Source organism: Carassius auratus, chromosome 9 (assembly GCF_003368295.1).
Source record: "Carassius auratus strain Wakin chromosome 9, ASM336829v1, whole genome shotgun sequence".
In the NCBI taxonomy this organism is placed as follows: domain Eukaryota; kingdom Metazoa; phylum Chordata; class Actinopteri; order Cypriniformes; family Cyprinidae; genus Carassius; species Carassius auratus.
The window spans coordinates 21,817,654-21,831,018 of NC_039251.1; the positions used below are offsets into that span (position 1 = coordinate 21,817,654).

Here is a 13,365-nt window from a genome sequence, read left to right on the forward strand (position 1 = left end):
TAACTGTTTAATAAATTGAGAGATTTTGTGGCATGTATATGGCTCACTGCTTGACATCCAAGTGTTATCATGTCTAATATTGTCTGAAGCTGTTTGATTCACAGCATGTTTGGTGTCTGTGTGCCGTTTCCTCTCTCTCATCAGGCAGAAAGTGTTTAGGATTGTTCTGTTCTGTACTTCATCTTCGGAAAGAGAATAAACTATTATTAAACGACTCCGGTTGGTCTCTGCTGAAGTGAGTTGATGGGAAAGACCAGTTCAAATCAGAGGATCTTGATGAATGGAAAGTCAAGGCTGAAAGCCTGGCACAAACTTAGGATGGTTTTTAAAGCTCTCAGCTCAGCATCTTCTCCTGGAATTCCCGAATCTAAAATACACCCTGATCTAGTGATCAGTGATCTATATACTGTAGGGTGACGTTGTCACACCCTCAAGATCTGAGTGAGCCAATGAGGAATGGTACCTTTTGGAAGGAAGTTTTACAACCTTTTGTCCTCAGGCACGTTTCACATATGGTCTTTCATTGGATGTTGATGAAGAAACGATTAAAGATTCTGGTAGCACAAATAACCTTCCATAGGTACCAATATATATAAATGAACATTTAGACCATTAAAAATGTCGCTGAAAGATACCAAACATGGCATACCTGTGACCTCTGTTAACAATAGTTTGCAATTCTAAAATGTTAATTTAAAAGAGTTTGTATCAATACATAAGTGAAACCCTTTAAGAGAAAAATAATGAGATGAGGAGAATTTACTTAAGTGGTTATATCTAGAAGGATATAGATATAATAAGGATGGACTGTATAGTACAAGGGTACATCTGTCTGTTTCAAAGTGAATTCAGAGTGAAAACTACATTCCTTCAAGTTGTAAAACAATCTTATCTTGATGTGTGTCTTCGTTACAATGATAACCAGAGGCCTGTTCTGCCTTTTTTGAGTTGCATTTTGGGGGAAGTGTCCATAGACCCTTTTGTTAGATGAGAGGGCATTAGATATTTGTTATATAAAAAATAGTTGTGTTTCTGATTGGTCCAAATACTACAGCTGCATTTATTTTATCAAAAATGGCGTAAAAATAATGTGAAATATTTCAGTTTAAAATAACTTCTTTTTTTTTACGATTACGATTTTTTAAAATGTAATTCATTTCTATGTGGAAGTAAAGCAGAATTTTCAAGTTATTACTCCAGTCTTGATTATCACATGATCCTTCAGAAATCAATCTAATATTTAGATTTCTTTTTTAATCTAAAAAATCTTCCCCTTTAAATTTGTGACAAAAGGTCACTTTCTTTATATACATTGCTCTCAAAACTCAAACGTTTTGGCAGTGACATTTTGTGTTTTGCAAAGTCTGCTACTTCAGTATTTGTAGATTATTTTTTCACATTTCTATGGTATACTGAAAAACAAGCATAAAAGTTTTAAAGGGTTTTTATTATATATAATAATTAAATTAATTTACCCTTCTTCTTCTTCATAATGTCTGCAATTAGCTTCTGGGCCACAATTTGTGGGCTTTTGCTTGTCCACGTGCATTCTGAGGATTGACCACAGGTTCTCTATGGGATTGAGAATCGGGGAGTTGTCTAGCCACAGAACCAAGATTTCAATGTAATGATCTCACTCTTGCTTTGCGACATGGTGCTCCATCATGCTGGAAAATGCACGGATCACCAAATCACTTATGGATCGTTGGAAGAAGTCACTCTTGCAGGATGTTTTGATACCATTCTTTATTCCTGGCAGTGTTTTGGGGCAGAATTATGAGAGAGCCCACTCCCTTGATTGAAAAGCAACCCCACACATGGATGGTCTCAGAATGCTTCACTGTTGGCACGACACAGGACTTATGCTAGCATTCACCTTTTCTTCTCCAAACAATTGATTTTCCAGATGTCCCAAACAGTTGGAAGGGAGCCTCCGAGAAAATAAGTTTACACCAGTCTTCTGCTGTCCAATCCTTGTACTTCCTGCAGAATTATAGTCTGTCCTTGATGTTTTTCTTGGAGTGAAGTGGCTTCTTTGCTGCCCTTCTTGACACCAGGCCGTTGTCCAAAAGTCTTGACCTCACTGTATCTGCAGATGCTCTCACACCGACCTGCTGCGGTCCCTGCACTGCTGGAGACACGATTCTCAGACTCCTCAGGAGAAGACGCTGGACACTCTGGGACGTCCTGAAGACTTCTTCACTGCAGTTGAACCTCTCTCCCCGAAGATCTTGATCCAGTAAATGGTTCTTTCAGGTACAATATTCTTTGTAGCAGTTTCCTTGCATGTGAGGCCAAACTGATGCAAAGCGATGATGACTGCACGTTTCTATGGAGGTTACCATTGCTAACAAGAACAAAATGATTGGAAACGCTTCTTCCCTCCTTTTATAGCAACCAGTCTGCTCTTACAATTATTATGATAATGATTTCACCTGACTAGTATTCATTCACACTTCCACGTGTGCTGCTGATATGATTAGTCAGTTAATCTTAGCTGGTCATTTTGTATCAGGATTAAAATAAAAAAAAAAAAACGCTCTACATCTAAAAAAATCACTCTACACAATAATCTAGAAAAAGTGTGAATGAATACCACAACAGCTTAAGCAACAACCTTTGCATATATATATATATATATATATATATATATATATATATATATATATATATATATATATATATATATATATATATATATATATATATATATATATATATATATGTCCACAGTGGTCTACAAGAGTTTTTCACATGGCAACAAAATAGCTTCCACTGACTTTTAAAAAGCTTTTTAAGGCCAAGATCAGTTTATTTTTTATTGCATTTAACTAGTTTATACCAAAGTCAAATTAAAACCTAATTAATATTAAATAAAAATATAATTAATAAATAAAAATATGCTTAATATATAATTCTTTATATAAAATTTTATATAAATTTTAATAAAACCCTAAACTATTTTACCACTGTGACATTTAATATGTCATTCCACACATAATAAATTGAAAAGATATTAATCATATCTCTGTTGTACTCGATTCAATTTGAGCATGATTATGTAACAAACCAGGAAACCAAGATAAACATGACTGGCATTTTAAGAAAGCTGAGTCCCATGCTCTCAAATGTCAATCATCAAACAGGCCTTTATTGCATTAATATTGCTTTGACAGTATTTCTTAAGAAAAGTAGACTGTCTACTCTGACATAAATAGAAACACCAGACAAATAAAATAGAGTAGAGCAATATAAAAAAAGACCAACAACAGAGACTCATATTTAGAGATGTGTGTCCATGTATGTATGTTTTCAGTATGTGATAAGATGTAGCAGCTCAATACAGACTCTCTCTTGTAGTTTGGTAGCTTTATAACCAGTAGAAACAGATGTGTGTACTGTATATACATCTAGCAGCTCTGTCCAGCCTCTTTCTGTAGAATGGCCTCCTCAGTGCGGAGGGGAAACGTGTCAATGGTGGTAAAGATCTCTGCTGCTGTGATGGGGAAAGTGTAGCGCTGCTTATCCACTCCCTGTTTGTCCAGCAGCACCAAGTTAAATGAGTTTTGAGACAGCTGCAGCAGCAACCTGCCCCACACAAACAAAACACACTGTTTACTATTGGGATGAATGCACTACACGTTGATATACAAAGTAGTTTTGTATATCATTGTTAGTATTATCAGGGCTGTCCTTGAGGTATCTGGTGTGGTTGCACCGGGCCCCATGCTTTAAGGGGGGGCCCCTCTCCCTAGCTCGCACCAGGCCCCGTGTCAGCTAAGGACTGTAAGTGACTGAAATATAGTAATGAAGTACCTGAGTTGTAGAGCCAGTCCTGGAGGAATGAGTCTGTGTCTGATGCGGCCGATCTGAGCTGGATAAACGCCCACCAACTCAATCACGGTCACATGTCTCAAGTCCAGACCACACTGGGCATGCTGAACCACACACGCACACACACACACACACACACACACACACACAATACAGAACATTCCAATTTAGTTGCTTATATGTATGATCTTACAAAGTATTGTAACATCATTCATCTCTCTCTCTCTCTCTCTCTCTATTTATATAACAGATGAATCTAACAATCATTTCAGTATTAAAATATAATCATCTTAATATTACAGTGCTGGCCAAAATTATTAGAACCCTATTATTTTCACAGACTAAAAGTGGTTTTAAGTCAGTAATTCTTTTGTCAAAAAATCTTTTGCTGCTGTAGGTCAGTGGGAAATATCATTTTACATTTCAAAACATACATTTTGCCATAAATTGTAATACTCCAGTGAGAATTTTGTCTTGACAACAGCCAGTGCTCCACACAGAAATCTGATCTGATCATCATCCAGTCTGTCTGGAATAACTTGAGGAAACAGAACAAACTGAGACAGACTCAGTCCAGAAGAACTGTTGAAACATGTCCAAGATGCTTTAAGAAGTCTACCTGCAAAGCTACAGAACTGTTAAAAAGTTTTAGGCACGTGTGTAAAATGCTGTAAAATGAGGATGCTGTCAAAATTAATGTCATAGATTTTCTTAACTTCCATTAACTACATTAAATCAACATTTGGTGGGAACATCCTTTGTGTTTAAAGCAGCTTTTGCCCTCAGTGCACTTGCACATAGTTTCAGTTTGACTTACCATAATTTGTACAAGTTAATATTAAATATTTACTAAATACATTTCACATTTAAATTATAAACAAATTTTACATTTCATTATTTTAAATGATATATTGTTATTTTTATTTCTTAATTGTACAAATGATTGTTAACATTGTCAATAAATTACACACAAATACATTTATATGTAATTAATAAAAACCCTTTAAAACTTGTTTTTCATTATACCGTAGAAATGTGGAAAAATAATCTACACACACACACCCACACACACAAATAATATATAGAGAATAAAAAGGCAGATACCTGTAAATTAGTCATCTGGAATCTGTAGTAGTGATTGGCAGCTGAGGGGGCAGAGATGATCAGAATGCGCCGTTTCTCATAGAACTGGTCCAGTAATGCAGCAGCAGATCGCACACCAACATTAATATTCATGGCTTTTAATAAAACAAATGATTACGATGTTATTCATCAGAGTGCAGGACAGGAAGAGCAAGATCATGAATTTTACATGAGGTTTAATAATTCTGTCATGAAAATTCTGCCATCGTTTATTCTAACAATCTGCCTTCAATATTAGATTTAACTCTTTGACCTGAATCAGCAGCATAATTCTTTGAGGAGTGCTATGTAATCTTACATATAAAGAGGTATAATGTATAATGCAAGGAATTCTTCTAAGCTGATTGCAGGTGTTTGTGAGGTGTTAATGTGTTTATCCGTACGAGCACAGGAAGTCTCCAGGCCAGACCACTCCATGTTAAACTGGCAGACTCTGGCAGCGCTGCCCCTGAGCTCGTAGCCGCCCAGACAGCGGAATTCACACGTGGCACCGTAATTATCACCAGCGCTGTCACATTTCATCCAGCCATTGTCAGGGACAGAGAGAGGAGTACAGCGACGCACTGCAACATGCACACAACACACACACATTGTGTGTCAATGCAATGCAGTGTATTATGCAATGTTCTGCAACTAAATAAACCAATGACATTTTTCAGTAATGTGAGAGTAGTTTCCCTGTTCTCAAAACGATTTAGCTTTCTCAGTTGCCTACATTATATAATCTGATAGCTACACTATTGCTCAAAATTATGAACTTTACACTCATTTAGCAAGGATGCATAAAATTAACACATTACATCAACAGTATAATATATTTATAATATATTAATGTTACAAAGATTTCCATTTTTAAATAAATTATGCTCTCTTGAACTGTCTATTCTTCCAAGAATCTTGAAATTAATTCATCACATTTTAAAATATTTTCAAATAAAAACAGTTATTTTAAAGTAATTTTTCAAAACATTACCGTTCAACTCAAACCAAGTGAAATATAAATGAGCATAAGAGTTTTCTTTCAAAAGCATGAACAAATCTTACCGAGTCCGACCACAAATATTTGAACAGTACTGTATATTTAAATAGATGTTGCTGCATTTAAAAAGCTTCAGAGGTTTTGTAAATAACATTTCTTAGATGCTATTAGTTTGCTAAGCACTTTTAAAGAACTGCTTGGCTGTATTTTCACTTCTTAAAATATGAGTAACTGGTAGCTTAGAAAGCTACAGTTTCAAGAGAACTCACCTCTCACTCGAACATTGAACCTGCAGGTCGCCTTGTTCTCAGCACGGTCAAACACAGTGTATGATAATTTATGATTCCCTTCTGGAAAGTGTGAGCCTGACGACTTTCCTTTCAGTATAACACTACAACACAAATAAACAGTCTCTTTCTCACAACAACAATCTGGATTAAATTTATTTGACTGATTAGATTTAAATGTGAACTGAATTTGCCCAGTGCCATGGTTAATTTCATATATGCTGAGGATTAAACTGCTGCACTGACTCTGTCAGGATGCCGTCTGCCGTGTCTTTGCCCTCTGGTGTGTCCCAAGTCACTTTGGCAGTGAGCTTTCCTGGTTCAGCAGTCTTCTCCTTTATATTAGGACACTTAATAACTGGGGGATCCACATCTGAAACACAAAATACATTTTCATGCCTTAATACTATGTCATGGATTCATATCTGTAAATCAAGAATAATGAGTTCTCAATGACCATTTTACACACCCACACACACACTGTTGCCTCCGCTCCACGTTCTGCTGCTTTGGCAGGTGGCACTGTTGTCTCCCCGAAGCGTGTACCCTGGTGAGCAGAAAAACTGGCAGCGGGAATTGAAGTACGATCCATCTGAACACTTATAACCTCCGTTAGATGGCATGGCCAGTTTAGGGCAGCGGACCTCTGTAAACATATAATTCATGCCCTGGTGAAAACGGATTATCCATGGACAATCACTAATGACAATCCAGATCAAACCATGTGTCATACAGCTGCTGATCAACATGTGGCGGGCTGTGAGTAGTGCTAAGTTGTGTCTTGAGATGCCTTCAGGTATGAGGATCCAACTGTGACACTTAATAATAATTTGAGCATCAGTAAATGCTTAAAATTAATAAAGCTATCAAACTTTCAGCACATGGCTAAACAAATTAATAAAACTGCAATTTGCTAATCAAAATAATCAATAAAGCAAATTGAAAAACAATTTTAAGTTTACCAATAACTAGAACTCTTAATAAAAAATAAAACTTCTGTTCAAATGTTTGGGGTCTTTTTATGTATTTTATTATTTTTATTTATTTATTTACGTTTTTTTTTTTTTAAAGAATTAAACTGATCAAAAGTGAGAGTAAAGAAATGTCAATTAAGAATTGTTCATTTGAACTTTCTATTCATCAAAGAATCACAGTTTCCACAAAAACATTATGCAACAATAGTTAGAAATGTTTCTTGAGCATCAAATCAGCATATTAGAATAATTTCTGAAGGATCATGTGACACTGAAAACTGGAGTAATGGCTGCTGAAAATGTGTTTTTGCCATCAAAAGAATAAATTACATTTGAAAATATATAAATTAAAATTTTAAATGAAATTATTGTAAATTCACAATATTACTGTTTTACAGTGTATTAATCCAATAAATACAGCCTCGGTGAGCTTTAGAGACTTATTAAAAAAAAAAAATCTAAATATGTTACCAAGCTCAGACTTTTAAATGGTAGTGTATATGAACAAACAATAAAAAGTAAATAAAAATAACAAAAATGTGTGAATATGTAATGTCTGCAAAATAACTGCAGTAAAATATAGAACTGAATATGCACTAATTCATCTTAATCGCTGAAGTGAGTCAGCATTCATGTGCAATATGATCTTATATGTGACTGTCAATATCAGACCTCTGCAAGCGTAGTTTCCTGACCACTGTTTGCTGGCCATACAGAGGATCTCGCTGCTGCCGTGCATCTCGTAGCCTGTCTTACAGCGGATCTTGCAGCGAGTTCCCAGAACATTGTTATAACGTTCTCTGCGTGGTGTCTGGCAGCTGATGTGACCATGTTTCACTTTCACTGGAGCACACCATGGAACACCTAGAATCAGACACACGTTATCACACACGTATACGCAAGAACACTGAAGAAAGACACCGAGTCATACCAAAACTTACCTTGACGATCCAGACATGCATGGAGAAACATGAACACAGATAAAGAAGCACAGCCACAGTAGCAGAAGAAGCACTCAGAGGCCTGAGGCCTAAGCAGGCAGTCAGAGATGTGTCCGCTGTGTTGTGAATGTATGTGTTCTGACAGCAGCGCTCATGTGTTATGATGATTTGGTAAGAGTGCTTTACTGAGAGAAGATGGGTTTAAGTTCTGTGTAATGGGTTTTTGAGATCAGTATGTGCATTTAATGAAGTATGTCCTTGCACGTGTTCACCTGTGTATCGCACATCTTCATCATCAGTGTATGGCCAGTATCCAGAGCCTGCAAAACAGTTTAGGACAGCAAAAGCAAGAAAGAGTTGGCATTACCGCAGAATATCAGATTCAGCTCAGCTAGAATCATTTGTATTGTGAGTAGATGTATTAGAACAAAGCAAACCACCGTTTGGTTTTTGTTGTAATATCTTGTTGTATTTTTTAGTTCAGTTTGCTAACATATGGAAACCTCAGAATAAAAATGTGTAATTGTATACACCGTCCAAAAGTCTGTTCAAGAGAACTGTTTTCAGGACTGATAATAATGAAAAAATGTTTCTTGAGCAGCAAATCAACGTATTAGAATGATTTGTGAAGGATCACGTGACACTGAAGACCAGAGTAATGGCTGCTGAAAATTCAGCTTTCCGTCCCAGGAATAAATACAATTTTAAATAGAAAAGAGTTCATTTAAATAATAAATGACATTTTAAATAGAAAAGAGTTCATTTAAATAGCAATAATAAGTTACAATATTAAGATTTTTTTAAATATTTATTTTATATAATCTTACCGACCCCTATTTGTATTTCTTTTGAAACTTTATATCTTACTTCTCTTTTTAAACGTTGTCTTTTAGCAGTGTGAACATTTTAACTTTATAAATTTATAATTTTTTTTTTCTCTAACTTTCTTGCAATTATATTTGTATTATTATTACAGATTTTTTTTTTTTTTTTTTAACTCTGAGGTTTATATTGCTAACATCTGAAATCTGGGTTTGTTGCATTTATGACATGACATGAAATACAACAAGGACCCCTGCAGGTAATGTATTGAATTACAGTGTGTCACATGGCGATGCAGTGAAAATGGCAGCCAAATAAAATAACATATAACACTATATTAGGATATCATGCTTTGCACGGAAGGACTAGATGGAATAGATGTTGGCATGGCTTCATTCAGAGGCCAGACTAGTAGCTGCTAATTTTACAACGCTTATTTACTTTGAATGTCATGACAGAAGCTCTTTTACAACAGTCAACGTATAATTTCAACTTACATCAATCATGCTGCAGAAAAAGAAAAAGAAAAAAAAAACATGAATGTTCTCCAACAGAAATAGGTTTCGGTGTTCTGTTCCATCTAATTCTGTGTCTTGTACTTACTGCAATCTGAAAGTAAGTGATCCAGAAACTTAAAACAAGGCCAGCTTCAAAAAAACATGGAAAACTCCATTAAACCACAGATCGCCCTCTTAGACTGGGATCAAACACAAAAAACAAGAGCCTGTATTCAGTGCATATAAATTGATGCTTATTCGCTTTTTTATTCCCTCTAGTTCTGTTCTTTTGTCGTTTGTGTGTGTGTGTGTGTGTAAGTGTGTGGATGGCAGATCACACAGCAAGTTAGATCAAAGCTCCCTATGATGCAGTAACAAGAACTCAAGAGACTCACCAGTACACACACACACATATACACGTACACACAATGTTAATGCAGAACTAGAGGCGAATCATGACAAGACCACAGTTTTCCAACTTCTATCATGGAAAATACTCCACAGGGATCATGTGTGTAGGTGTGTGTGTTTGCTCCATTTGGCAGATGAGTTTTCCTGTTCCATTCTGTTAAGCTCAGCATAATGTTGTGTAACCTAGAATACTCAACTAACTTGGCTCAGTTTCTCTCTCTCTCTCTCTCTCACACACACACACACACACACACACACACAGATATAAAATGGGAGTTTCCACTTAAGAAAACTTTATGGTAACTAAACCATATAGCTTCTGCTGCACCTTCTGTTTTACCCCAGTCCTGAAGATCACAAAAGATTTCACAACTCCTACAATGTTTAGCTTAAACACGGCTCATTCTTGGATGGACGTCATCAGAAAGTGTGATCCCTCAGGCTCCCTCTGTTCAGTGTCTGCAACAGTTCCAGCCTCACAGACTCATGTGTGTGTGGAAGTTAGTTCACCTCATTCTACAGTCTGACATCAGGCACAGACTTATTATGTTCATGTCCAACTATCAGCCACCGCACAATGGCCTATCAATCGTCCATAACACCTTAGAACAAAAACAGTACCTTTCAAAGATCCAGATCAAAGTTTGTCTTGATGAACTTTCTTTCTCTATTTTGAAACTATTGTTTTATATCAATGTAACAACAACAACAGGGTCCATTTCTAAACTTAAGATCTTTTTTTTCTCTCATACGCAACAAGCTAGCTCACTTAAAAGATTCTTGTAAATTAGAGCTAATACTGATTTATCACATTAGTCAAAACAATTAGTTCAGACAGATTGAAAAAAAATCATGTTTGAGTATGTGGGTAGTTTACAACTACATAAAAGCACATGAAATACACTGATATTGGTTTTCATGTCAGGACTGTCTTAATCTTGTAACGGGTTCATGTTTTAGCCAGCATAAATCTGTGTTTGTGTTAACAAGGCCATAATATACACAAACACAAATAGCCACCCAGTCTTTGTGAATAAACAATGTACAGCATTTGAGGCAATTCACCGAAACGTTGTAAAACTTAATTTATTTTACTGACTTTACACATGCAAATAAATCCAATATGCGAGTCTGACAATACTTGCTAATTGGACCTCCAGTGTATTTACAGTTGACATCTGGACCACAACCACAATCTAAACCCAATGACATGAGCCACAACCTCACACAGTCAACATTATACTGAATTACATTTCCAGTCCTGAACTCTAACAGTCCTCGAAATGAAGATTAACTGCTAATATAGCAATTAGTTATACCACCACAACACATGCATCTCTGCAGCTTCTTGAACATGTCTCAGTGAGTCCAAGCAAGCCTCTTTGCTTTTTTAATTAATTCTCTAAACAAAACAAAAAATCTTGGACAGAGAAACCAAAAGTTTAAAGGGATTTATCCTGCTTCTGCTGGAATATTAACAATGTTTTTTGGAAGCAATGTGTACTTTTTGTTCTTACTAATAAACAAAATACCCCAAAAACGAGCCCTCAGCCAACCAGCATGATACAAACATAAACCAGATTAAAATGCTTCAAACCCCTCCATGTTGATTTTAACTTTTTGCTCTTATTTAGCTGAATATGTTGCATGAGTTCTGCATAAACATTAGGCATCAAGCAACCATATCTGGCAATGGAAATGTGGACATAGTCTGCAACTCTGAACACAAAAAGATGTTTTCCCCCTAAAATGTGAAAAATATCAAAACATCAGAGGCATATTTCCAAAAATCATCTAATCCAGACCCCATGCTAACTGAAGATGAAAAATTAAAAATCCTTCTGGCAGAGTCAGACACAGCTATCTAGCAGTGTGTCAAAGCCTGAGGGACGGGACAACACCAGCATAATAATGATTTAGTACTAGTTGATCCAGATATTGCATGCAGAATTTCTGTAATGCATATCCAATGTCACTGTTTCAAATTTTGATGATTGATATTTTATTCTGTTGACATAAGCAATTTATTTGAGATGCAAGATTTGACTTGGCCTCCAAATGACTCAACAAACACAATCAAGAAAAAATATAATTCTCTTAAGTAGGCACGTACATTTTTTTTATATGTACAGTCTCTATCTTGCTAACTTAAAGGATAGTGAGGAAACTGTTCATATGTAAGCTATTAAAGGTCAAAATTATCTAAATGAGAGGATAATTAATAAACTGTAAATTTTAAATGTGCGAGGTATTAAAGATTAAAGTTATCTAAATTATTCAAATATATACTCTCAATGAATGAGAAATAGCTATAGTATATATAGCTATGATATAGGCTACTGTATATAGCATATAATAGCTATAAGACTGAACATGTCTGCTTCTTTGGAAATATTGCAAATTCTGACAGTCATCCCAGCGCTTTTTTGACTCACTTCCAGAAGACGTTACATTATTTATGTCGGTAATCACATGGTCTTAAAGACGATGCATTCAAAAGCTGAGGTCAGACTCATCAGTATTGAGCAAATCATCCAGGAGCGCAGTGTCCTAGCGGTGACAAATCATCAGTGCCTTTTCATATGAAAGACTTCAGTGTATTTTCCCCGGATTTAGAGAATTTACCCCCTTCTTTCCCCCCAAACAGCCCCAAAAGCGTCCACGTAAACACTCTGAGCTCTGTTGTAATATACTGTGCCTAATACAGGAAAGCTTGCAGAAACAGCATAGGGAAACTCATAAACGCACAAACACTTTATTCTTTCTGATGTTTGCTTAACTCTGAATTAATTAAATCAGTCTTGCTCTACAAACACATTTTGACTTATCAAATCTCACAGCGCGGGACTCAACAGGAACCGTTTGAATGGCTCTCTTACCGTCATACGCGAAACTCCCGGACAGCTGAAGTCCCACTATCATGTACACACACATCCAGGTGTCCATCTTTAGGAAGTCCAGGATCTGCTGGGACACCTCGGGTGCATTCCTAGGCGAGAATCAAGAGCGCAAACCCGATCCCGCCTCCTCTCAAGAAATACGAGAGCTCTTCATCCAGCGCGAGCGTGCGCACAGAGCGGCGCGTGGACAAGTTGGCTCTACATGGATCGACTGTGTATGGCACTGTTATGAGTGTTTATTACAGCGAGACCAAAAAGTAGGCTAAAAGTTGGAAACTAAAGTCACAGCTAAATTTCCTTTTTATTATTCATGATTTATTATTGGAGATCAATTCACAATTTTTCTCGTAGGAGACTTTTGGTTCAAATGTAGATAGAAATTCCAACAGATTTTCTTTAGAATTTGAGATTAAGGAAGTGTGTAGTAGATTTATTTCACGTAAGAGCTTTGTATACATCTAAACACCTCAAAATTCAGAGTGAGAGAACATTGTACTTCATACAGTAATTTCTTCACTAAAGAAACCAACACACTTTTTCTTTTCTTTAGCAACTGCTCTTGAGAGCAAAATAGAAT

General features: G+C 36.1%; 1 protein-coding gene across 2 annotated transcripts; it reads right to left on the reverse strand.

Moving 5' to 3' along the window:
- Window positions 1-3,129: 3,129 nt before the first annotated feature.
- On the reverse strand, window positions 3,130-12,919 carry LOC113108731 (sushi repeat-containing protein SRPX-like). Of its 2 annotated transcripts, XM_026272015.1 has the most exons (10): window positions 12,768-12,919; window positions 8,431-8,478; window positions 7,890-8,081; window positions 6,713-6,889; window positions 6,490-6,616; window positions 6,226-6,347; window positions 5,361-5,540; window positions 4,939-5,072; window positions 3,817-3,938; window positions 3,130-3,588 (listed from the first exon to the last, which is right to left on the reverse strand). In XM_026272015.1, exons 1-10 carry the CDS (start codon window positions 12,832-12,834, stop codon window positions 3,411-3,413), a joined length of 1,347 nt encoding a protein of 448 aa, XP_026127800.1. In that variant the 5' UTR covers window positions 12,835-12,919; the 3' UTR covers window positions 3,130-3,410. The 2 variants fall into 2 exon arrangements, with proteins under 2 accessions (XP_026127800.1, XP_026127801.1); XM_026272016.1 differs by lacking the exon at window positions 8,431-8,478 and having other exon boundaries at window positions 12,768-12,907.
- Between the last annotated feature and the right edge of the window lie 446 nt (window positions 12,920-13,365).